Below are 26,607 nucleotides of genomic sequence, written 5' to 3' on the forward strand. Positions count from 1 at the left end.
ACCGTCACACATTGTACTTCAAAGTAATATGAAAATTTTGATGATATCTTTTGTGTTTAGTTATGAAAAAAATTTAAATTTGGCAAAAATTTCTAAAAATTCTTCATTTTCATAGTTCAAAATGTTCTGCTTTTCAGGCAGATAGTCATAGAACCCAAGTAACTTTATAACTAACATTTCCCGAATGTCTGCTTTATATCGACACAAGGGTTTTATGCATCCTCTCTCTTTTCTAGGTTGTTAGGAGGTTCAGAATTTTGGGAGCAATTTTTCTCATTTTTATGAAAAACGCCAAAACCCTTATTTAGAGACACCTGCTCAGGTTTAACTAACTTTAAGAGGCCTAAACAGCAGTAACCCCCCCATAAGTTATGCCATTTTAGAAACTACACCCCTCAATGTGTAAAAAATCAACTTTAAGAAGTATGTTAACCCTTTAGATGCTTCACTGTGGTTAAAACAAAATGGAGGTCTAATTTACAAGCTGTCATTTTTTTTAGGCAATATATTAATTTTGGCCAAAAATTAAACTGTCACAAAGTATTAAATAACAAAAAACCCCACAAAGTTTGATACCCAATGTCTCCCGAGTCAGAGGATGCCCCATATATGGTGGTGACTGGTGTATGGGTGCACAGCCGGGCATAGAACGGAAGGAGGCGCCATTCAGAGCAGATCTGCAATGTCACATCTTACAGGCTATAAAATGTTTATTTTTTATAATTTGGACATATGGGGGATTATTTTTTTGTGGATGAGATCCACTTTTCAGGTACATAATACGGGGGGGCTCAATAGCTAATAATCAGATTTTATTAACTCTTTCCTGGTGGTGGTTAAAAAAATACATTAATTCTTGCTTATGGTTTTTAGCATTTTTTTCCTCGGACGTTCTCCGTACCATAAAAATAATGTGTTATCTTTATTCTATGGGTTATCATGATTACGGTGATACCCCATTTATATGGCTTTTTTATGGTTAACTTGTTTTGCAGAATATAGAACTCATTTTGTGAGAAATTTGCTTGTTTTTATATCGCCATGTAACAATGGGCAGAACATTTATATTTTTTTGTTTACAGAGCTGGTTTAGAGCTTATTTTTTGCGGGACAAGCTGTACTTTTTCTTGGTATCATGATGGGGTACATTTTACTTTTTGATCATTTTTTATACACTTTTTATGCGGTCAGATGTGAAAATGTAATAATTTTTGTGAGGTTTTTTTGTGTGTGTTTTTTACGGCGTTCACCGTACGGGTTCAGTGACCATTTTATTTTATTGGACGGGTTGTTACGGACATTGTGTTGTGTTTTTTTGGTGATTTTCACTTTTTTATGTTTTATATGATTACTGCATGGGATGGAACTTAAGGGGACTTTTATTCTTTTTAAAGAATTTTTTTTTAGTTGCACTTTTTTTTAACTTTTTTTTTACTGTGGGACATGAACAAGTGATCATTTGATCACTTGTTCATTGTAATATGCTGCAATACTAATGTATTGCAGCATATTACATAGTCAGCCTATGCATTCTGCATAGGCTGACAGCTGCACTGTTAGATCGTGCACAGTGCACGATCCTAACAGGCAGGTACTACAGGCAGCCCTGGGGTCCTGATCAGAACTCAGGGTTGCCATGGTAACGATCGGCACCACCGTGCCCTGCACGGAGGGTGCCGATCGTTGCGCGGATGCACCATAGACACCGCGGTCACTATGACCGCGGCGTCTACAGGGTTAAACAGTCGGGATCGCGATAGTCGCAATCCCGGCTGTTACTTCGGGATCCCAGCTACCGCGTACCTCTGGCATCCCGGGGCGATCGCAAGGGCTCAGCTTCTGATCCTGGGCGATCGCCATGACGTGATTCTACGTCAAGGTGCGGGAACGACCCGCATCCTATGACGTAGAATCACGTCAAGGTGTGGAAAGGGGTTAAGGGCACAGCACAGTACCACTAATTGTATGTATATGTGGGCACTGCACAGTACAACTACTTCTGTTTTGTATACATGAGCACTGATCATTTTTACTATTCCTATTTTGTGTATACACTAATGGCTTACCACAGTTATACTACGCGTTTCCTGTATATTTGGACACAGTACAAAACTACTACTCCTATCCTGTGTACTGTTAATCATTTCTTATTGCAATTTGACTTACTGGGTTTTATTTAGTGTTATCAGTGTATACTTAAAATACTTGGTGTTTCTCAATCACTTAAAATACCAATAAAATATATCTGAGTTTGTAGATGTAACATTTAAAAATGAGAAAAACGCACAGGATATAAATACCTTTGCAACTGAATGTATATCAGGGCAGTTTCTATCTAATTTGTTGTACAGGGCGGATCTCAAAAAATACATATGCAACATCCCCCACCGGGGCCTAACCTTTTCTTGGGGCCTTGAGGCAGCCAGGGCCCAGGATACCGGAGTGGCTGGCGACTGCGGCCTAGGGACGCTGATGTCATGGTGCTTGGTATGGGGACCGGAGTGCAGTCCTACAGCCTGACAGGTCTCCAGCAGGTGGTGTGTGCAAGAAATATGGAGGGAGAGGGGAAACCCCTGAGTGTATATAAGATATGTCTCTGGGTAATGGAAGGGGAGCCCATGGTGGTACAGCCTTATCCAGGGAATAGACGTAGGCAATGTAGTGCAAAATAACTCACAGTTCTTTATTAGAACAACTGCAGGCAAAATTCCAAAACGATCTTGGAACAGATTCCGGATTACTGGAGATTCCGGATTACTGGAGTGGTCATGGAGAATCATGGAGGGTCACCAGCCTGGTAGCAGATGCAGGCTGGGATGGAGCTGTGTTCAGCTGTGGAAACTGCAGCTTTTATCCTGGGTTTAGCTGAGTGTTAGTGCTGATTGTGCACAGACACTGTTTCTCTCCTCTGTGACAGGATGTGCTCTATAGTGAGAGCTAAGGCCTAAGAGACCTGTAGTAAGAACATGTGCTCTAAGTGGTTTCTGGAACTCAGGAGAGCTAGATTCTAGCCCCTCCCTGTCAAGGGGTTTTGTTAACCTGGTCAGATGGTGGCTGACTCTCCAATTACACTCCAGTGTACACAGTGCAATACAATTGGTAGACAGAATCACATCCACTTAACCCTCTATTGTTCAGGCAGAATCTACAGCTGCCGATTACGTAATAATGGCTAGTAATGGCTGTCATTACTTTAAGACAGTCAGTCAGTCCAAAAAATTGGGAAAACTTTGAAAGTGTCCCCAAGTGCAGTTGCAAAAACCATCAAGCGCTACAAAGAAACTGCCTCACATGTGGATGCCCCAGGAAAGGAAGACCAAGAGTCACCTCTGCTGCCGAGGATAAGTTCATCCGAGTCAACAGCCTCAGATATCGCAGGTTAACAGCAGATTAGAGACAAGGTCAATGCCACACAGAGTTCTAGCAGCAGACAAATCTCTACAACAACTGGTAAGATGAGACTGTATGCTGCAGCCTTCATGGTAAAATAGCTGCTAGGAAACCACTGCTAAGGACAGACAACAAGCACAAGAGACTTGTTTGGGCTAACGTTGCATTCACACGTATGAAAATGGCCTTATGCTATTCATGCCATACCGTTTTTTTACGTGTTAAATACGGCCACATTCATTGGACAATACGTCCAGCCATTTACATTGCCATTGTTTACACCGTACCGTATAGTGGCCGTATAAAAGCATGTCCTCTTTTCTCCCGTATTTCAGTTCCGTATGTCCTTAGAAGTCTATGGAGATGTATAAATATGTTAAATATGGGTTAAATGCACACTGCATAGGGATGAAAAACGTTACGTATGTACGGTCTCATATGGCATGGAAATACAGGACTGGAGAAATCACGCATTTGTGTGAATGCAGCCTAAAGAACACAGGGAATGGACATTAGACCAGTGAAAATCTGTGCTTTGGTCTGATGAGTCCAAATTTGAGATGTTTGGTTCCAACCATGGTGTCTTTGTGCGATGCAGAAAAGGTGAACGAATGGACTCTACATAACTGGTTCCCACCGTGAAGCATGGAGGAGGAGGTGTGATGGGGGGGGGGGGTTGCTTTGCTGGTGACATTTTTGGGAATTTATTCAAAATTGAAGGTATACTGCACCAGCTTGGTTACCACAGCATCTTGCAGCTGCTACTATTCCACCGGGTTTACGTTTGGTTGGACTAACTTTGCACCTGGCCTCCTCAGTCACCCTGAACCCAATCGATATGGTTTGGCGTGAGCTGGAGCGCAGAGTGAAAGTGCGAAGCATCTCTGGGGACTCCTTCAAGACTGTTGGAAGACCATTTCAGGTGACTACCTCTTGAAGCTCATGAAGAGAATGCCAAGAGTGTGCAAAAGGCTACTTTGAAGAACCTACAATATAAGACATATTTTCAGTTGTTTTACACTTTTTTGTTAATTATATAATTCAACATATGTTAATTCATAGTTTTGATGTCTTCAGTGTGAATCTACAATTTTTATAGTCATGAAAATACAGAAAACTCTTTGAATGAGAGATTTTGTTGAGAACGTTTGGTCTGTACTATATATACACTCACTTTACCACTTTATTAGGTTCACCATGCTAGTAACGGGTTGGACCCCCTTTTGCCTTCAGAACTGCCTCAATTCTTAGTGGCATAGATTCAACAAGGTGCTGGAAGCATTCCTCAGAGATTTTGGTCCATATTGACATGATGGCATCACACAGTTGCCGCAGATTTGTCGGCTGCACATCCATGATGCGAATCTCCCGTTCCACCCCATCCCAAAGATGCTCTATTGGATTGAGATCTGGTGACTGTGGAGGCTATTTGAGTACAGTGAACTCATTGTCATGTTCAAGAAACCAGTCTGAGATGATTCCAGCTTTATGACATGGCGCATTATCCTGCTGAAAGTAGCCATCAGATGTTGGGTACATTGTGGTCATAAAGGGATGGACATGGTCAGCAACAATACTCAGGTAGGCTGTGGCTTTGCAACGATGCTCAATTGCTACCAAGGGGCCCAAAGAGTGCCAAGAAAATATTCCCCACACCATGACGGCACCACCACCAGCCTGAACCGTTGATACAAGGCAGGATGGATCCATGCTTTCATGTTGTTGACGCCAAATTCTGACCCTACCATCTGAATGTCACAGCAGAAATCGAGACTCATCAGACCAGGCAACGTTTTTCCAATCTTCTACTGTCCAATTTCGATGAGCTTGTGCAAATTGTAGCCTCAGTTTCCTGTTCTTAGCTGAAAGGAGTGGCACCCGGTGTGGTCTTCTGCTGCTGTAGCCCATCTGCCTCAAAGTTCGATGTACTGTGCATTCAGAGATGCTATTCTGCCTACCTTGGTTGTAACGGGTGGCAATTTGAGTCATTCTCCTCTGACCTCTGGCATCAACAAGGCTTTTCCGCCCACAGAACTGCCGCTCACTGGATGTTTTTTCTTTTTCGGACCATTCTCTGTAAACCCTAGAGATGGTTGTGCGTGAAAATCCCAGTAGATCAGCAGTTTCTGAAATACTCAGACCAGCCCTTCTGGCACCAACAACCATGCCACGTTCAAAGGCCCTCAAATCACCTTTCTTCCCCAAACTGATGCTCGGTTTGAACTGCAGGAGATTGTCTTGACCATGTCTACATGCCTAAATGCACTGAGTTGCCGCCATGTGATTGGCTGATTAGAAATTAAGTGTTAACGAGCAGTTGGACAGGTGTACCTAATAAAGTGGCCGGTGAGTGTATATATATATCTAATAGAGAGGGGCACAGTATATATATATATATATCTAATAAAGAGAGGATGGCATTTAGTAGTGGGGGAACAGTATCTATCTATCTAGAATTTATGCACAGTATGAATAAATATATTAATAAAATGATAGTGAATACAATTGGGGACTGCATGTATTTATTCATTATGGGGGTACTGTGTACAGAAAACTCTTTGAATGAGGAGGTGTGTCCAAACTTTTGGTCTGTACAGTACATATATATATATATATATATATATATATATATATATATATATATATATATTCAAAGAATTCAAACAATGAATATTTAAAACAGCAGCTTGAAAACATGATAAAAATCCCCCCCAGTGTATATTTATCCAGCACATTTCCTGCCCGTATATAGAATTCCACCAGACTGTCAAGGCTACTGAATATGATGGAGCTATATAAATAAAGATTACTATTATTAAAGCCCCCACTATAAAGGTAGCAAGCACACTGCCTCCCCACCCAGTATTTAGGTAGCCAGCATTCTGCCAAGCCCAACCCCACTGTATAGGTAGCCAGGGCCCCCACCCACACAAACACAATATAAGTAGCCAGCACACTGCCCTCCCCCAGCATATAGGTATCCACACTGCCTCCTAGAATAAAGGTCACCCAGCACACCGCCCCCCAAGTACATAGGTAGCCCAGCACACTGCCCCCCCAGTACATAGGTAGCCTAGCACACTGCCCCCCAGTATATAGGCAGCCACCACATTGCCTCCCCGGTATATATGTAGCAAGCACACTTCTAAGCCCCCCCCCCAGTATATAGGTAGCCAGGACATTGTCCCCCAGTATGTAGGTAGCCCAGCACACTGACCTACAGTATACAAGTATCCAGAACACTATCCCCTAGTATATAGGTAGCCCAGCACACTATCCCCCAGTATATAGGCATCAAGCACACTACCCCCCTAGTATATAGTTAACCCAGCACACTACCCCAGCACATAAAAAAGTAAACTTGGTACTTACCTTTTGACTCTCCCTGTGGCTCCTCTTCTCCCCAGGATCCTTCAGCAGAAGTATGCCCCAACCCCCTCCTCCCAAGTTCCTCCACCGGGTGATTCTAGGGGCCTTCGTCCACCTCGCCTGTTGGAGGTATCGGGCTGTATATAGTGTCAGAAGAAGGCATTCGGTACATGCATGAGAAGTGAAGAGCCATCTCCTTATTAATTGTGCAGGGTAATATAAAATCTAGTTGATTTGAGCTTCCTTAGGACCAACACAAGCCTAAAAGACCTGATGACCGCCCAAAGAGCCCAAATCACATATTCAACATATACAGGCACTATTGCCTTTAGTGAGGGTCCTCCTTGTAACATTTGCACTGGACCTAGCATTGTGTTAAAACAGAGGCTATACTAATTGATAAACACAGTCCATTTCTCTGCAGCCTGAATGGCCAATAACTATGGAAAACAGGCTGCAGGATTAATGTCCCTTTAACAGCAGTTACACAGTAAATTAGCTCCGACACATTGGTGTGCGCAGCTTTGCTACGATTGTGGTTAGTTAACAAAAGCATCTTTCTTCCGATCAGTCATGGGTTGTTGATGACAGAGGGGGTGAAGACATCAGATGATTTCCTCACATGCAGTACAGCGTATGTGGCAGTAAAGGATTTGTATTCCCTGTGATATTGTTTGTGTATTTATTTCTAGGACATATTTTATACTGAACCATTACCTACTTCTACTAGCTCTAGAATGTACTGTACACAAACCAACAATAAGCTGCCATTGGCAGATGCTTCATTCCTGGTAAGGCAATGTTCACATATATATAGGAGCTTTTGCTGCAGATTGCATCAAAAATGCTGGACAAAATACCACAGGCAGACTCATTCACAGCCTCAGCCCCTGATTATAGTCATTGGGGTCCGCCTGGTGCCATATGTGTCTGTTATGAAAAGGATCTAACGCCTCCAGTAATTTCTGGAATTATCGACACATATGTGAACACCAAAAAAGAGAGCTGCAAAATATTTAGAAAAGTATACCTTATATACTCGAGTATAAGCCTAGTTTTTCAGCACAAAAAATGTGCTGAAAAATCCAAACTCGGCTTATACTCGAGTCAAAAAAATAAATATATCTAAACTCACCTTTCCGGCGACCCCTGCATATCTTCTGTGCTATCTTTCCGGCAGCGGCGGCAGGCTATAAACACTGGGGCAGGGGCTGGCAGGCTATATACACTGGGGAAGGGGCTGGCTGGCTATATACACTGGGGCAGGGTCTGGCAGGCTATATACACTGGGGAAGGGGCTGGCTGGCTATATACACTGGGGCAGGGGCTGGCTGGCTATATACACTGGGGCAGGGGCTGGCTGGCTATATACTGGAGGGGCTGGGACCAATGCATTTCCCACCCTCGGCTTATACTCGAGTCAACAGGTTTTTCCAGTATTTTGTGGTAAAATTAGGGGCCTCGGCTTATACTCGGGTTGGCTTATACTCGAGTATATACGGTATATCTCCTTTATTAACAATCCATACAGATAAATACACATATAACTCCCAAAAGACTGGGAAAAATCGGTATATGAGGGAAACAGGACGTCCCAGATGGAACGTGAGACCACCACAAAGGACCAAAGACCCCCCTTCCGTATGCCCCGAAGTCTAGGTGTGTCAAATTTAATAGTCAAAAATAATATGTCCAAAAATAGGACAAAAAATAGGGGTAAAGTTACAACAGTACGATAGAAATTGATAGTTCAATAAGCCGGAGGTACCTTACGGTATTATAGGTTCCAAGGATCTATGTCACACTTACCCACAGGCATGGTGAAAGGCAGACAACAGACAATCAGAGATGCACCCTGATGCGCGTGTCGCACCAATGCTTCGTCGTCTCCTGATCTCTGGAACCTTATTTTTCACAACACAAGGACCCTTCTTGACATTGCAATAGTCGAGTCCTGTGTAAGAGACTTTTCTTGACTTTGTCCACATATGTCTTCACTTTGTCCGCATATTTGTATTTCTCAGCTATATTTTCTTTTGCTATATATTTTTTGGTGTAGTACAGGTTAATATCATATTGGAAATTAGCTGAACGCATATATTTTTATTATATTTTAATGATGGATGTAATACAGTATGTGTTTTAACGATATTTATTAAAAAATGTAAATTTGTGTACAATAGGCCTGATATCCACTTTCTATGGTGCCCACACTTCCGATTGTTCAACTGTTGTTAATGTTAACCCTTGGTTGTTAGGGGTATTGTGGTAGCACATGTGATTGGTAGGTTATACTGATAAGTGCCACTAAACATTCATTCATTCTAAACTTTTAAATTTGGAAACCTTATTGAGTACACACAAATAGCTATTCTATTGAAACCATACAAACAAATGAAAGTTCAATAATGAGAAATGCAATTTTTTAAAGGGTTTTCCAAGAATTTAGAAAAATAATGATAGGCCTGGGTGACAAAAAAGAGAAAGTGTACCTGTCCTGTTATAGTTTTTGTATCAGTACTTCTGGTCTCAGGGCCTGGGTTGGGGTAGCTTGGATCACTGGGCAAGCGGAGGTGATGCCCCATGCTTTTCTCCATTCTCATTTTTTGAAGACCCTGGCAATGAACTTGGCTGCTAGTTGATGGGCATGAGGAAAAGTTGAAGTGATTTTGTACAGGTACATCTAATATGCCTTCCAAAGTTTATGACGCACGTGTCATGGTGAAGACTCCTTGGCGCAGTGATAATGATGTGACTGGTCTGGATGACTTTCAGTGAGATTTACTAATTTTGTGCCTCACTGCTCTCTGGACAATTCCATTCCCAGTGATATTTTTAGTCCAAGGAAGTGAAATCAAATCACATTTATAAAAGTAGCCATCACTGCAATAATGATTTTATTCATTATTTCATCAAATTTCCTGGAAATCTTATAAGGTTTGTCTTTCATCATAGCCAGCGAACCATGACACTGTAGAAGGATACTAATATCATAAATATGACAGCCTAATAGAATTCTTTTATCTATTAGCGTACATTCACACGGCCGGAATGGAGGCCGTGATCAGGTCGCATGATTTGTGACCAGATCAAGGCCCCCATAGATTTTAATGGGTCCAGGTTATGGTGCATCACCGCACCATGACATGTCCTATACTTTGCCAGATATGCGGCATGGTTGGTTTTCTGCCTATGGAGGGAGAAGGTGTGACGAGTGCTCATTCCTCCCCCATTCTCCTCCTGGCCCTGTGTTCACCCCAAATCAAAACAAGGGCTTACAGGGGTGACACAAGAGCTATAAGAGCTTGTATAATGGTCCAGCCATTCTTTATAAGGGAACAGAATTAAATCATTTAATACATAAAATGCTTGAACCAGCCATCAGCTGCCATCTTATATACATATCCAAGGTGTAAATGACTGCAGAGAAGCCTGGAGCTTGGTATATATCTGGTGTTTGGCGGATAACTGACGGAAGGGGACATACTATGGGTTAGTAAAGAGAGAGTTTACATTTCATGCAGTAAGAGAGTGTGATGGGCTTGCCTAAAAAAATTGGTTTCAATAGCATGTTTGAAACTTTGGAGGTTGGGTATTAGTCTTATGGAAGTCTGGGGAAGGTCATTCCAGTGAATTGGTGGGGCTTGGGAGAAGTCCTGGAGACGTGCGTGAGAGGTTCGATTTAAGGTACTATGTAAAGCATGGGTTGGTCGATAGACTAAGATGAGAGAACAGAGATAGGGAGGTGCTGCATTATGCAGAGCTTTGCGGATGAGGGTTATTATTTTAAACTGAATTCGGAAGGAGACGGGCAACCTCTGCAAGCTCCGCTGACTCAATCCGGCAATGCTGAGGCAGGAGCTTGCACGCTGAGTGCGCGATGAAGGAAAATGTGTACCTGTCGTTTCCCTGGAGATTGGCTTGTAGAACCACTGCTTACATTCTAACTTATAATTTGATTATCTAGAATCACTGATAACATTGCATTAGTGTAGGAAGTGAATGAAGTTTATCTAGAAAGGGCAGGACAATGTCTGCAAGGCAGGGGTGATGCAACATGCGGAAGTTTATAGCTGTGTATCATCAGCATAGAGATGATACTGGAAACCAAATCTGCTGATGCTTTGTCCAATGCTTACCAACATGTGACCTAATAGTATGTCACATTAGGATGTATGCGGATGTATGGATACATGTATGCTCATGGACTGAGCCCTCTCCATACAAGGTGGGCGTTTGCTACACATTGTTAGCACCGATTGAGGGTGTTAACCCTTAGAACGCCTCAGGCAAAGCTGCCAGCAGCATGGGGCGCCGCCGTGTGGGCTTGAACGTTGCTCCCCGTGAGGTCATCAGGGAGTGGCGATCTGTTGCCTTGACAGCCTCGGATCATACAAAGACCCAAGGCTATCTTGTTTTATCCCATGTATTACAATGTATTACACATACAGAAATACAAGTGCAATCATTTTATGAGTAACAAAAGCTTTTATTGACAGTTAGAATGAGTTAATACAGCAAGTCAATATTTGCAGTGTTGACCCTTCTTCTTCAGGACCTCTGCAATTCTCCCTGGCAGCTCTCAATCAACTTCTGGACCAGATCCTGACTGATAGCAGTCCATTCTTACACAATCAATGCTTGCATTTTGTCACAATTTGTTGGTTTTTGTTTATCCACCCGTCTCTTGATGATTGACCACAAGTTCTCAATGGGATTACGATCTGGGGAGTTTCCCGGCCATGGACCCAAAATCTCTATGTTTCGTTCCCTGAGCCACTTAGGGAACCAGATTCCGAAGCTGAAACACTTTTAAGAGACGGTCCTGGCGCTTGCTGGTCCTTCTTGGGCGCCCACAAGCCTTTTTGGCAACAATGGAACCTCTCTCCTTGAATTCCTTGATGATGCAATAGATAGTTGACTGAGGTGCAATCTTTCTAGTTGCGATACTCTTCCCTGTTAGGCCAGTTTTGTGCAGTGCAATGATGACTGCACATGTTTCTTTAGAGATAACCATGGTTAACAGAAGAGAAACAATGATGCCAAGCACCCGCCTCCTTTTAAAGTGTCCAGTGGTGTGATTCTTACTTAATCATGACAGATTGATCTCCAGCTCTGTCCTCATCAGCACCCACACCTGTGTTAATGGAGCAATCACTGAAACAATGTTAGCTGCTCCTTTTAAGGCAGGCCTGCAATGAAGTTGAAATGTGTTTTGGGGGGAAAAGTTCATTTTCTAGGCAAATATTGACTTTGCAATGAATTTATAACATTCTGGAGTATACGCAAATTGCCATTATAAAACCTGATGCAGTAGACTTTGTAAAAATTTACATTTGTATCATTCTCAAAACTTTTGGCCAGTAAAAATCAAAAACATGTTTGGTATCGCCTGGCATTTAACCCCATCACGGAAAATAGCGCCCAAAGTTGAATATTTTGCTTTTTGCCATTTTGCTAAAATTTTTTAATTCTATGAAAAGTGATTGCATTGAAAACGTCAAAGAATAACACCACACTCAGCTCTGTACACTGAAGTATGAAAAAGTTATTAGTGTCAGGAGATGGCAAAATAAAGAATTTTTTTATTTGGACTGGAGGTTTTAAATGTACTAAAAAATGTAAAAAGCCTTTATATATTTAGTATCCCCTTGATGGTCCCGACCCAAAAAATAAAGGAGACATGTCCTTTGGGGAGCAAAGTGAAAGGCATAAAATCCAAGCCCATAAGAAAATAACGTAAATGCATTTTTCACCATTGTTACTGAATTTGGAATCTTTGTCCTTTTTCCCAGTACACAGCATAGATTACCGTCACTATGAAGTGCAAGTTGTTACACAAAAAATAAGCCTACACACAGCTCTTTACACAGAAAAATAAAAAAAGGGCCTTGGCGTTAAGGGGATAGAGGGAAAAGAGAAGTGGACCTTTGACTGAGCCCTGACAACCCCGACAGTGAGAGGAAGATGAGAAGAGAAAGATCCAGAAAAGGACACACTGAAAGTGCAGTCAGAGAGATAGGAAGAAAACCACAAGAGTACAGTGGTTTAGGCTGACGGAGCAAAGCCTCCTGAGGAGGACCTGGTGGTCCACAGTATCGAACACTCCCGACAGATCCCGAAGAATGAGAATAGTCACTTTTGGATTTAGCAGTTAGGAGATCATTAGAGACTTTAGTATTCCTTATTTAAGCAGTTTGTGTAAATTAGCTTTCTGGCCTGTATCCAATGAGAGAAAAAGGAACCTAATAATGTTCCTAATCACATAACTCATTGCAGACAGTGACTGTATATTCAAACTGCCGATCATTGCTTGTCTCTTTTTTTGTCTTTTTATCCCCCTTTTCTTTTTGTTCATTTATCCATAATATTATTGTTGTAATAGTTTGTGCTTCACTCTCTGTACCCTCTCTGCTGCTGTAACGCTGTGAATCTCCCCACTGTGGGACTAATAAAGGATTATCTTATCTTATCTTAATCACCTTTGAGAGATGCAACATAGATATGTTCTATGCATGGAAAGAATGAAAAGGGTTGTCCCAAGTTTTCAAGTTATCCCCTATTCACATGCTAAATCCACACAAGGGACCCAAAGTATGTAGGGGCGGCTGTAGGTTAGGACCACAGTGGCTGGCTTAAAGGAAACCTACCATTTGATGCATTATGAAGCAAACATACCTTGAGAATGCTGTAGCTACACTGATGCAGCATTATATCTTGGTTAATCCCTGAGCTGAGTGGTTTTGCTGATAAAACAGATATAACATTATGATAATGAAGCTCTGTCGCTTTTATGGCTCCTTCAGCGCTTGGTTTAGCGCTTGTCCTAGCATGTGAGTTTCTCTCTGCAGGAGATGATGATGCAATACTTGTCTCCCTGCCAGACAGGATAATCAATTGCTGCACCATCCCCCAGCTGCTGTGTATGAGTGATGCAGCTCAGATTGATTAGCCATGTCTTGACTAACCTCCATTTGTAATTACAAGCTCCCGTGTGTAATGTGTTTATGTCAGCCAGCCTGACCCAGCTTTCCCAAGGTCCTGAATGTTATAATTGTTTTTTAGCAAAACCACTCAGCTCCGGGATTAACCAAGATATGATCCTGAATCAGTGTAGCTACAGTATTCTCAAGGTTTGTTTGCTTCATAATGCATCAAATCAAATGATAGGTTTCCTATAAAGGCGGCTGGGTAGCAGGTTTAATGGGGTAATCAGTCCTACTAGATCTATAGGGTAAGAATCCCAGTGTAACGTTTAGTAATGGCTCAACTCAAAGATATTACTGCAAACTCTAGGGTGCTCGGAAACAGCTGGCAAGGGACACACAGAATTTATTCAGCCAAAACTGTTGCACATGTACGAGTAATCTCTGCTCTTCTCACATCTGTCTCCAGGACTTCTCCCGTGCATCTCCCATATACTCCTCCCACTTCTGTAGTTTTGTGTCTTTTGTTCTTCCATTTGTTCTTGTGTTAATGCAAGTGAACCTCTTATTGAAGGGCGGCACTGTGGCTGAGTGGGTAGCACTTCTGCCTTGCAGCGCTGGAGTCCATAGCATCCACAAAGAGTTTGTATGTTCTCTCCGTGTTCATGTGGGTTTTCTCCGGGTCCTCCGGTTTCCTCTCACACTCCAAAAACATATTGGTAGGTTGTGAGCTCCTGGGGGACAGGGACCAATTTGACATGCTCTGTGCAGCGCTGCGTAATCTGTAGGCACTATATACATAAATATATTTATTTATTGAATGAACAGCATCAGGGGATTATTATATATAATAATAATAATAATAGTAACTGCTTTGGGTAATCAGTGACGAAGTAGAACAAGAGCTACGGCAGAGCAGGGACAGGGGGCATCAGATATGACTTGTGGCATTGGCACAATGGTGGCACCAGCGCCTGTGGCATGTGTTACAGCTCTTGTATGAGCTGTATGTTGTGACTGTATTATCACGGTTTTCATCTAAAAAAAACTATGAAAAAAAAAGAAGAAAACCAAATCTCTCGGACGCCTTAGCCGCGCACATGTCCAACGCTCTGCAGTGCACGACGCCGTCGCTAAGCGATGCGCCCGCGAGTCACGTGACCTGTGTGGGCCCCACGTGAGCCCTCCCTGCTCCACACCCCCGGCCGGGCTGAGGTCATGTGACGCAGCTGATCACTGGACTCGGGTGCGGAGACATGGAGTTACCGGCTCTCAATATCAAGGTATCGGCAGAGATCTGCACCGTCATACACTGCCCCAGAGTTTAGATGAGCTGAAGTTTTCTTACTTTATTATAACTTTTTTTCTTGTTGGGTGGTAACTAATGCAATGATCACATTCCAGAGTTAGAGGTAGTTGTTATGTCACTACCTGGGGTTGTGCCTACAAACTGCACAGTATTGCTTCATGTAGCAGAACACATGTCATGTTATGTGTAATTTGCCCAACTTCTTGCGTTATAAAATTAGGGGAAATTGTCCCCAAACTTGTGATAGTTACTGTAGCCTGAAGTAACCTTGAGGCTTGTACCATTGTGGCTGGTCTGGTTGCCGATGGGGTTCCATGGGGCATGTATAGTGCCTATGTACATAGGGCATGTATTGTGCTTATGTGTAATCACATAGTAGAATTATTTTATATACAGATGCGGTAGTGTCAGATGTTGTGAATTATCAATATTTTGGTTACAGTAATTGACTTTACTCCATGAAGGTGGTAAAAGTAAATGTTTTTCTTCTAGAAGTCTTGAAGCGCGTTCTCTCTAATTTTTTTAAATGCCATATGATACATATTTCTCTGTATTATTTGCGCTTCTTTTGATTTCCTGCAGGAAATACAATGTAACCATTTAGATGCATTCAGATGTACCTGTATGTACCTGTCTGACTATGTGTTGGTCAGTATCATCTGTGTACTTATAACTATCTGGCTATGTGTTGGCCAGGATCATCTGTGTGGTTATAACTATCTGACTATGTGTTGGCCAGGATCTTCTGTGTAGTTATAACTATCTGACTATGTGTTGGTCAGTATTATCTGTGTAGTTATAACTATCTGACTATGTGTTGGTCAGTATTATCTGTGTAGTTATAACTATCTGACTATGTGTTGGTCAGTATTATCTGTGTAGTTATAACTATCTGACTATGTGTTGGCCAGGATCATCTGTGTAGTTATAACTATCTGGCTAAATGTTGGTCAGGATCATCTTTGTAGTTATAACTTTACCTCATGCTTTTGCTTCCACTTGTAGAAAATACTACAGGATGTGCAGCCTGTTCCCAGTAAGTGTTTTGCAATTGGATGAGTGATGTGAAGTCCAGTAACCCGTCTGATAAGCATTTTACGAGAACTCTTCCATTCTGTGTCTCCTCTAATAGTGCTGCTTCTTTGCTATTACTATCAGAGGGCTTTGTGGTCACTGTTATCATAATAGTACAATATATCACTTGTTTACTGCCATAATTCACTCAAACTGTCTGTAGTGTTTTTTAAACTGGAGCTTTATTGTTTCACTTACTTCCCTTAGTATTTCATTACAGGAAATAAAAGTGACATGTTTTGTGCAACTAAGTGCTGGTTGAGACATAGCCATGAGCTTATCAGTGCAGCACTCCACTTTTCACAAAGGAATTTCCCCATAAATGAGTTTCATGTTGTAATTTTTACACTGTATTGCATCCCTCGCCCTTAGGCACCTGATCTATTTTTTTAACTAGATGGCACTGAATGGCACAGTTTACTATACTATTCCATGCAGTAGTAAATTGATGTACCTGACCTATAATGCCTGGTGGTATTATGAGTAAGCTTTTCTCATGCGTGTTGTAAATGTGTAATGCAGACCTAATGTAAAAATCCCTAATAGGCTAACGACCATAGGTCAGAGCTCTCACTGGCCCTGCATAGACAGCATATTCCACACCAAGTTGTGCCCTGGCTCGGCGTGGCCTCAAAAGTTCCATCAATCAGTGTTTTTTTAAAACTTGTGTTCAGTAATAATGTATTTGTTTTATAGTTATGTAATGGTTATTAATAATGTGGAAGATGATGGTGCAGCCTCTTAACTGCATAATTAATCATAGAAACTCGGCACTCCGTTTTTGCAAAGTAGAAAAAATATCTTTATTTGTGATTTAGCGCTCTCTCCACTGCGGTTGATTCGCGTTCCCTCTCTCTCAGCCTGCACTACAGCGGTATATCAGCTCACTTACCTTATTTACTACATTTCTCCTCGCAATCCGTGTCTGAGGAAGAGCCGACTATGGATCAAAATGTTGGATTGCCTGCAAATCACAATTGAAGATAATTTTTCTATTTTGCAAGAACGGATTGCCGAATTTCTATGATTAATTCTACACGGGTTGATACCCTATTCGGTGCACCCAAGCTAACCTGGTAGTGATGCGAATTTCCCTTTCTTAACTGCATAATGTCCTCCCAGCAGCCAGAGAGCTGCCTATGAGATGCATCTTATCAAGCACATCAACACCTTCCAGATCATGAATAGATATGAAGATTAGATGTATAAAGTTGTGCAGGTGGAAAGCTCAGCTGAAGTCAAGCTCTCTCCAAGTCAGAAGCTCTTTCTTGTCCTTTACTGCTATTAATCGGGCATGTTAGCATTTTCTTGCCCTGGCATGAGCCACATATTTTATATGCAGCAGTATTCACTTACCATACTTTTCTTTTAAGGTTAGGGAGAAGTGAACAGTATTAGATTATAATATAGGTGGTTTGGGCAGGTGCCCAGGGCCCAAGCTTCTAGAGGGCCAATGACCCCCAAAACCAACAAATTAATTTGATACTGAGAAGTATCCATGGCATCCTTGTACATCTGTTCCTGCTCTCAATACACATGTACACAAGAGGCATTTCGGGACCTTTGAAGACACATTGTAAGCAGGCAGCAGGGATACATCCTTTCCCCAAGAAGCTTGATTATAATACTGTATTTAGGAAGTGAATTCCAGTAGGGGCTACAATATTCATACAGCCCAGGGCCCATTGCAGTCTTAATCCGCCCCTGGAAGTGAAAGAGCTGAGCTGTGGATAATGCCTATATTTTGGTGTTTTCATTTTTACCGTTTTTTAAAGTTAATTGGTTTTGTAATCGCCTGATTTTTTGGAATAATTTATGATGTGCCAACCATTGCTGAACTTTAAGAACCCTTGTATATTACTGATATAAAGTTACTGCGTGATGCATGCAATGGAGACCGGAGGGGTCACCCCTCCTCCTCTCCATCACGGCTGACTTATGTCCGCCCTGCCTTAGTCCTGCGGGCATACGTCAGTGTAAATGCTTAAGGCTAGGGAAAGTGAGGCATAGTAGTGATATGTGTAATACTTTGATGTGCATAAAAAGGCATGACATGCCCCCCAACCTCCTCCCCCCCCTGCTATATACTTCTGTATATTCATCACATGCTCTGACTCATAGATCCAGGCACAGTGACTGTAGTTATCTTATATTTGTGATACTTGCCCTCCGTTCTAAACACAACTTTGAAAATTATGCTAATTAGCTAGAAGTCCCTCTGTGCTGTAGCTTAACAGTCTGTTACACGTTGTCTCTTTTTAAAAGTTGATTTTAGAAGGTAGGAGGCCATGGGTAAAAAATATAAGATTACCACAGCCATGGTGCCTGGATCAATGAGTGAGTGCCCATGGTTTATCATACTTGATTTTTATGGTAGTTTTAACTTTAACCTTTAACTTCGTAGCTTACAATTTCCAGAGATGAAGCAGATCAGCAGTGTAAGATGTGGGAATGAGCAGAATAATAGTTTGAGCCACTGATGGGACAGGAGATGCATTTTACATTACCTCTGTTTCTAGTAGAGAATGGAACTAAGCTGAAGTCCATTGATTATATATTTTTTAATATTTACAGCAATGAAGTAATGAAATAATTAAAAACATTAAAAGAATGTTTCTCAGGCTATTATCTTTTATTTATTGGACTCTTAAGTTTCTTTTCCCCTCTTGTCTTTCAGGCAATAGTCTTTGTGCACTGGCTCCTGACCATATTGTAAGTATTTAGACTGTTGGCTGTATTGGCTCATGTATCTCTGTGTGTGGACTAGCTCTATTCACAGACATCAATGGTGCCACACAACAAGATAAAGGGGAGGATTTATCATACATTGGCACGTGTTCCCTGCCCATCGGGCGCTGCTAGCTGGCGTAGTTTTGTGCAGAAATCATGTGAATGTTCACCTTGATCTAGGTAGTGTGCAGATATGGGGCATTAACTCTGCCACTGGTCATGCCCAGTTCACACCCTCTCCATGCCCATTTAGGCTACATTCACACGACGATGTGCCCATCGTACCCTAGTACAGCGGGAACACTGCGCCCGGGAGAGGAGGAGGGGGTGAGTAGCGCTCCATAGAGATATATGGCGCATGTCCTATCTTTCTCCTGGCTATGGAATGGTGCAGTACCACACGTGTGCTGCGCCGTACCGCTCCCGTACGGCGCTGTGCGCCCATTGCCGTCTATGGGGGACGTATATACACCGGCCATATATACGCCCCCCCCCCCCCCCCATACGCCCGTGTGAATGTAGCCTTAGCCTGGGGAAAGGGAAAATAATCGCATTTACTGGCAATTTTTTCGGGCTTCTTGTTTTAGGCTCCATGTAGATGCCCATTGTTTTGTCCGTGTGCTATCCATTTTTTGAAACAGATGGCCCCCTGACACTATGGGGGAAATGTATTATTTATTGTGTCTGATGCTAGATGATTAATTTGGTGCAGTATAAGACTAGAGTTGTTCTTTGCACCTCCTAGTAGTTGTTCTAGTTTGCTGCACCACAATATTGAATTTTATGGTGCACTGGCTATTTTCTGTCTGAGGACACGGAAATTTTTCAGAGGTTCCGAAAACAGCCTAAAAAGGGTCTAAAACCTTCAAAAAATGTGTTGCACATCATTTCTGGTGCAAACTATCCCAGTTTTATGGTGTAGGCAGGTTGATCTCCCCATTTGTTTTTTGTTTCCTGACCCTGTTTGCCGCTCTTCCTTACCCTCTATTCAAATGTAAAAAAATTGTGCCTGCCTTCTCTTTTTATTTTTGTCCTTAATTCTTTCATGTCCGTGTCTTGCAGTGCACGTATATTTCCTGGTTGGCTTCCAGATGCTTATTATTTATCAAATTTCTCCGTCTTGGCTTTGGGAGTTTGGGCCGTTGCACAAAGGGACTCTGTGGATGCTATATTTATGGTGAGTACAGCATAATGTGGCTTATTTAATAAGGGTCTTGCGGCCGCATTTTCGTCAGGTTTCCTGACTTTTCGGGGATCGCAACGGGGATTGTGTCGCACGCGATCGTATTGTATTGCAATCGCGTCGGCTTTCACACAACACGAATCGGGGGGGGCGGGCCGCCGGACGATCCAACGGATTCGGATTACGCGCAGGATTTAACATTTATATTTGTGTCGCAAGCCATGCACTTACATGCACCGGGAAGAAGAAGGTAAACTCCGGCGGACCTGATCGGGGAAGCGACACATGCAGGATATCGGGCGCGCGATCTTCATGAATCGCGGCAGAGTTCATCCTCGGATCGAGGATCTCACAGGGACCGGGTAAGTAAATGTGCCCCAATGTGTATTGTCTGGTTCCAGTGTATTACTTCTCATCGATACTGACCAGTGAATGCTGTATTTGCAGTTTATGGTCGGACTACTGGTCACCATTGTATTAGATATCCTCCTCCTGGCCCTGTTTTATGCCGCCGCAGAGGAAGCCACTGAAAAGACTATTCAGCGTGACCTGTTTCGATTTAGCGGAGGAATGGCTATCCTTAGCCTGATTCTCAAGCCCATGTCTTGCTTCTTCATTTACCATATGTACTTGGAACGAGGGGGTGAATGTAACATCAGTTTAGGTAAGTGTTATACAGGGATTATGGATAATGACAGCATCTTCCAGATAAATGTAAATGTACTGTACCTTATTTTCTGTTAAAAAGCCCTTCAACTTTGTCATATACAGTAATTTTGTGTTTCCAAATCTTAAATTATCTGCTTGTTGGCTGTGAATGGAAACAAAGGTTCTTGATTTTATTCAGAAGCTAACGATTCCAATTCTCAATGCATACAGCACCATGCCTTCCAAGAGGGGAAAATGCCTCTGAAAGGCCCAGGACCTCAGGCCGTCCACATATGAATTCCATCACACATAGTGTAGTCATAGAGGCCATGCGAGGATGCAAACCACTATCACCTCAGCTGGAATAGTGACTACTAATGATTAATATTCACCAGTCAGCAGGAAGAATGTTTTCAGAACAATTTCTTTGTAGTGCAGCCTCAGAATTAGACTCTTTCTTCTGGTAGGTCACCTTTTTCGTTAACTTCTCAGTATGGAAGGAGGAGTAAGAACTGGCATCTCAAGTAATTGCTAGAGTGAAGGGGTGATAAACCCCACCTTGGAGTCCAGTCTGGTCCCTGTACCTCAGTGACCTTACACCTACCTTCTAATACCTCTACTCTTCTGCTGTGGGACAAAGTCTTTTGTCTGACCTGACATCACATCACACAAGCACCAGTGATCTCTACTTACCTGTTAGTGAAAAATTCATGGCTAGTAGTTTAGATCTGTAAAAGCTTGGGACGTGATCACACACTAAAGCTCTGCCTCTCTTATTACACAGAGTTTAACCTTCTCCTACTGTTCAAGCATAATGATAAAAAATATAGACAGTGATATCACGTAGGGAATACAATAGGCAATTCAACATTCCAGTGAAAAACTGAGAAGGAAATCTTCACACAACCAATAATGCCATGCACTCAATAAGCATGTATATATACAATGCCTTACATAATTTTGTGTAGGTGCAATAGGGTGCAAACAGAGGGGTTATGAGGACATTGTATTCCACCAGCTCCTGGGAAAGGTGCAGGTGATGAGAGCTTCATACTCTCTACTTTAAAGTCTTGTCCTCCTCTTTCCTTTCTTTCCCCTAGGATGCACATCCTAATCCACCCACACTTTTATTCTGGTAAGTTGTACAAAAGGCTTTGCATTGTTTTTGTTGCCTTTCTTTGCTTTTCCTAAAACATTTCCAAAACATCAAAGCCCCTCCGTCTTCTGTTCAATTGTAATTTCCAGTGTCTCTGCCTGTGATAATGAGGTGATTTTGGCATTGAGTCTCTGTTTATTGTTCTAAAAATTGTATTGGGCTAAATTTTTAACATTAAACGCATATCCTCAAATCCTATAGCTCCAAAGTAAAACTAGTTGAGGCCCCATTAAAACTACAGAACCACTGTTATCCTTTTCTGCTTATTCTAACTCCAGTCAACTGTTGCAGGTTGGGGCTGCTCAACATTATGTGGATGATCCCACAGTCATAATAGTTTAGTCGTTTTGATTTAGTTTTTAATTTTATTTTTAGGCTTCCTAACAGTCTCCCGAGACCGAAGCGCCTATCAGACGATTGACCACACAGATACACCGGCTGAACAAGACAAACTTCCCTCCCGTTATTAAGGGGTAAATATGATCTTCAGATCAAAACCAATAGGGGGCACCAGAAAATCATCCACGACCTACCTGTTGAGCAGTTTGTGGTGCTCTTTTTTTTTTCTTTTTTTTCTTTAATTCTTGATTGAAGACCATTCTGCAGCACATTGCACAAGGTCTGGCAGCCATGGACTGTACTAAACCAAAAGTTGACATATAAAATGTTGAAGTGTAAACCTCTGTAACATCCAATTGTGGCATATTGTCAAGTGCGCATAAGTGCATACACAAGATGGCTGCTATCTATGTTAAATCCAATTACGGTAAATGTGTCCTAGTAAATGCTGTGATATCTTCAAAAGCTGAGATGTGATGTAGTGGAATTGACTGCCTTCCTTACTGTCTTGCATTTTCCTACATTAACTTTGCAATTTATCTAACAAGATAAAAGATTTATGTCTTATGTATGAAACTGTTGCCATTGCAAGAGATTACGTTTGGACTTAATCTAGTTTGTATGACACAAACTACAATCTCAATTATGATTATGAATTATTTTATTCTACCCCCACATCTCATAAATTGGGACCACTGGTGGCCTTTTTTTTTTTTTTTTTGGTTGATTTGTTTAGTATTTTCCCATCGTCAATTTCCTTGATTCTAGAATTGCTAATTGATAAGCATATTGCATAGCAGTGGCTGCCCATTTTATGTTCATTTATCATGGGTGGAATTCTTTCTAAGGAGTCTAACTTTTTTGGGTTACTTATTTGGATCACAACTTTTTGTTCTCCTGTACATGCATATGGACTCTAATTTATACCCTAGATCAGTGGCTCTCAACCTGTGGGTCGCGACCCCGGCGGGGGTCGAACGACCAAAACACAGGGGTCACCTAAAGCCATTGGACCCACGATTTTATTGCATTTTTTGGTACGAATACAATATTCTTGTACATGGTTTGGGGTCACTACAACATGAGGAACTGTATTGCGGGGTCACAGCATTAGAAAGGTTGAGAACCACTGCCCTAGATTATAGAAAAATCTACACTGGTGCTCAGCTAGCATCACTTTACTGCTGGGGTGCACAAACAGATGCGCTATAATTATTACAGATGTATGTCTCTATATAAATTTGGCACGTTTCGGTCTACCAGCAGTTTTGACCATACAAAGTGGCATAACTTTTGTGTATGCTGTTTGGCATCAGCAAGACTGAAAAATTCTTTTAAATTCCAGGCTTTAAGTTCTATGTTGCACTCTTCTGCATGATCTCACAGCTCAGCTTTTCCCCTGCTCTGAGTTACTACTGTATTTGGTTTCTTGTTGTATATAACAGCAGAGGAGAGAAACTGTGGAGCATTTTGAATGCAGAGCAAAAAGCACAGCAAATTAAGGAGACCCCCCCCCCCCCCCAGTGGTCCAAGTCCAGTAACAATACACGGTCTGCAGCTTTGTATGGTCAACACTGATGGACTCCCTAGTGTATAAGTCTTAATAAATACCCTCATTTGTATAGATAAGAAAAACATGATGCTTAAAGCAAACCAATTTATTTTATACCAGATACTTGCCATCATCTTTTTATTGCTGCTTTTCATATGGTGATGTATTGGTGTTAACAAAAAGGCTGCTTTCACTATATGCGGGCCATATAATTATAGCAATAATCTGTTGGTTGACCTTTTGGGGTCTGTAAATCTGTTACCTTGCCGTGCCTTAAGCCAAGGATGTACCAATTTTCCAGATACTGCCTCACTGCACATACTGCCTTATTACAGTAGGAATCATCCACTATAAGATTATCTACATAATATATGCAGATTATTTGTAGCAGCTCCCTTGGAAAATCATTTTGTCTGTGGCCAGATTATCAAGTTATCTGTGAATTTGTGTCTAATTATCGTATTCCTTTTGTATAATATCCTTATGTTTATATGTACATAATGTATTTTTGTGCTTTTGGCAGGAAATAAAAAAAATCTATAAAAGAAAAAATATTTTTGTGATATTTACTATATAATAATGGAGAAAGGCGATATTGATACTTTTCCTGTAAGCCTATTTCACAGAATGATAAAGTATGCTGGGAAATTCCTTTAATCCTGTTAAATTGTCAATTATTCTGGAAAATTAGAATTTCATTTTTTCAGTTCTGTGCTAGACAGGAGCTCTGGACTATTTAATGGCAGATTTGTTATGCATAAGAGCTCTCTCTCTCTAGTTGTCACCAGATCTGTGGTGTCGGAGGTGGTGATCACTTTAGTGTAGTTGGAGTTGTGATAAAATGTACCAACTAAAAAAATATATATAATACATTGGTACAGTTTGATCAATGCAGTATGTGCTGAATATTTTTTCATAACTGCCTACAAAATGCGAAATGTCTGCTTGCTATATTCATGTAAGAATTTAGGGTAAGGGCGAACATCATGATTGGTCCGAGTGGCACATTGTTATACTAATCAACTTTAAGGGGCCGCACCAGTGACCAGCCCCCCTAGATTCACCACCAACCACAGTACAACACAATATGCCGTCCCAGAAATATTACCACAGTACAGCAATAAATGCCAACCAGATACTGCAGACATCTCTGAGGAAGGAGGCGTGACCTCCGAAATGTCACACGGTATGCGGAGCCCTGGGTGAAAAAGCCTGCAATTGTATCTGCTATGGCGCTTTAACACTAATGGACTTATGGACTAAGATAAGTACCCTAAATTTTTTGCCATGTTTTGCTGATCGCATGATGAAAATGTTTTATGGAAAGTTTTTTGTACAAAATTAAAGTATTTACCTGCGGAGAGCAGAGAAAATGTGAAGCATTGAGTCAGTGGTGCTAATTGCTTGTATCAGCTAAAACTTTGCCAATGCTGCAGGATTTTTAAGGGAGTCCACCACCTCTCAACTTCCTTACAAGTAAAACCAGCATGGTGTATGGCCCGCTGTAAGCTTTTCATACCTTTCATGTTTTCCCACAATCTGTCATTTAAGAGAAAATTCTGTTTCAGAAATAGTATATAGAAATAGTATACCTATTAGTTTCTTGGTGCACAAGGGGTGTGGCCATGTCTGTTAGTGCACCTGTTTTCGTCTTTCAATAGCACCACCCCTTTACACAATGATGCTGCTGCCTGGTGCTCCGAGTACCTTATTTACATAGCGATAAAATTTGAATTTTCTGTAAAATGACAGAAGGTAAATCTTGGCGAATTGTCACCATAGCCTAAAGAGAAAAGCTAAAACTGCTATATACCCCAGGTGTATACCACTATCCAGTGATTTGGCTTTGGTTTGCTTTCTTATATTCTCTATTGTCAGAGGTAGAAAAGATGAAGGGCAGGTAAGAAATATTACCAAAGGCGAGAAAAAAATACGTGATAACTTGATCCAAAAATACCGTAGATGTATTTCTCTTATTGGTTTACTGTTCTCTACACATGAAAGATAGAACATGAGCTTTCTCTTTCTATAAATTTTTGATGACTGTATTATTTTACATTCTGCTAAATTTCCGGGGAAAAAAAAATAAATCAGCATTTTAAAGTCACCTGAGACCAGATACTCTGCTCGAACTGCTAAATCAATATTCTATGTAACTCGCCTTTGGCTGATAATTACCACATCACCACTAATTCTGACCTAGAGGAAACGTTAGATCGTCTCCTATCAGGAGGTAAAATAATAAGGCCACTTGTGGTTTCTCCTCACCATCAGCTGTCATAACGGCCAAGAAAACCACTCATTACATGCCCAATCTGCTGAATACAATGGACTGGAGCAGCCAGGGGTTCATGGTGGGATTTCACTAATTATTACAAGACTGAGGCCATTCTATTGTCCTGCATGTACACATGCAGTGTAGGAACATAATTGATGTCTTGTATATAGGAAATGTTAAAATATTTAAAATTATGCAACAAATAATTTAATGCATAAATTCAGCAACTTTGTTGCTTTAAAATTTCATACTTTGTTATAAATCTCTTACAAGAAGCATCTGTTCCTCTTGCGCCTCTGATATTCCTCTCGAGAATATATAAATGATCCCAGCATCCCCCCTGTATCTTTAAAGGGGAAGTCTGTAAAATGAAAGCAGTGGTGTCCTTACTCCAGACCAAACACATTGGGGGGGGGGGCAGTTTTTTGGCGGTTTCTTTTTCCCCTAAACTATTTTTTTGTTGCACTTCAATCCTGACACTTTTCCTACACGTCTAAGATACCGACACCTTTTTTCCCGCACAATTTGTGTCATACACTAAGGTGAGTTTAAGCCATTGAACTTGCATCAAACTCGCATTCTGTGCTTGCTGGAGTGTCTGACCCAAATGTTCAGAAATCACTTAAGGTCCGGTTTCTGAGCGTTCGGGCTGG

The 26,607-nt window shown here is 41.5% G+C and overlaps 1 protein-coding gene across 2 annotated transcripts; it reads left to right on the forward strand.

The window, feature by feature from the left end:
* The first annotated feature begins 14,870 nt into the window (after positions 1-14,870).
* On the forward strand, positions 14,871-24,305 carry AGTRAP (angiotensin II receptor associated protein). Of its 2 annotated transcripts, XM_072156436.1 has the most exons (6): positions 14,871-14,968; positions 18,746-18,780; positions 19,861-19,975; positions 20,429-20,645; positions 21,730-21,764; positions 22,161-24,305. In XM_072156436.1, the coding sequence occupies exons 1-5, from the start codon at positions 14,942-14,944 to the stop codon at positions 21,741-21,743; spliced, it is 408 nt and encodes a 135-aa protein (XP_072012537.1). In that variant the 5' UTR covers positions 14,871-14,941; the 3' UTR covers positions 21,744-21,764; positions 22,161-24,305. The 2 variants fall into 2 exon arrangements, with proteins under 2 accessions (XP_072012537.1, XP_072012536.1); XM_072156435.1 differs by lacking the exon at positions 21,730-21,764 and having other exon boundaries at positions 22,161-24,274.
* Positions 24,306-26,607: the final 2,302 nt, after the last annotated feature.

This window comes from Engystomops pustulosus, chromosome 6 (genome assembly GCF_040894005.1).
Source record: "Engystomops pustulosus chromosome 6, aEngPut4.maternal, whole genome shotgun sequence".
In the NCBI taxonomy this organism is placed as follows: Eukaryota; Metazoa; Chordata; class Amphibia; order Anura; family Leptodactylidae; genus Engystomops; species Engystomops pustulosus.

Coding starts and splice junctions, on each gene's coding strand:
- AGTRAP (XM_072156435.1), top strand. CDS start 14,942: ATGGAGTTACCGGCTCTCAATATCAAG. Junction 14,969..18,745: donor TACCGGCTCTCAATATCAAG/GTATCGGCAGAG, acceptor CTTGTCTTTCAG/GCAATAGTCTTTGTGCACTG. Junction 20,646..22,160: donor TGAATGTAACATCAGTTTAG/GTAAGTGTTATA, acceptor TTTTATTTTTAG/GCTTCCTAACAGTCTCCCGA.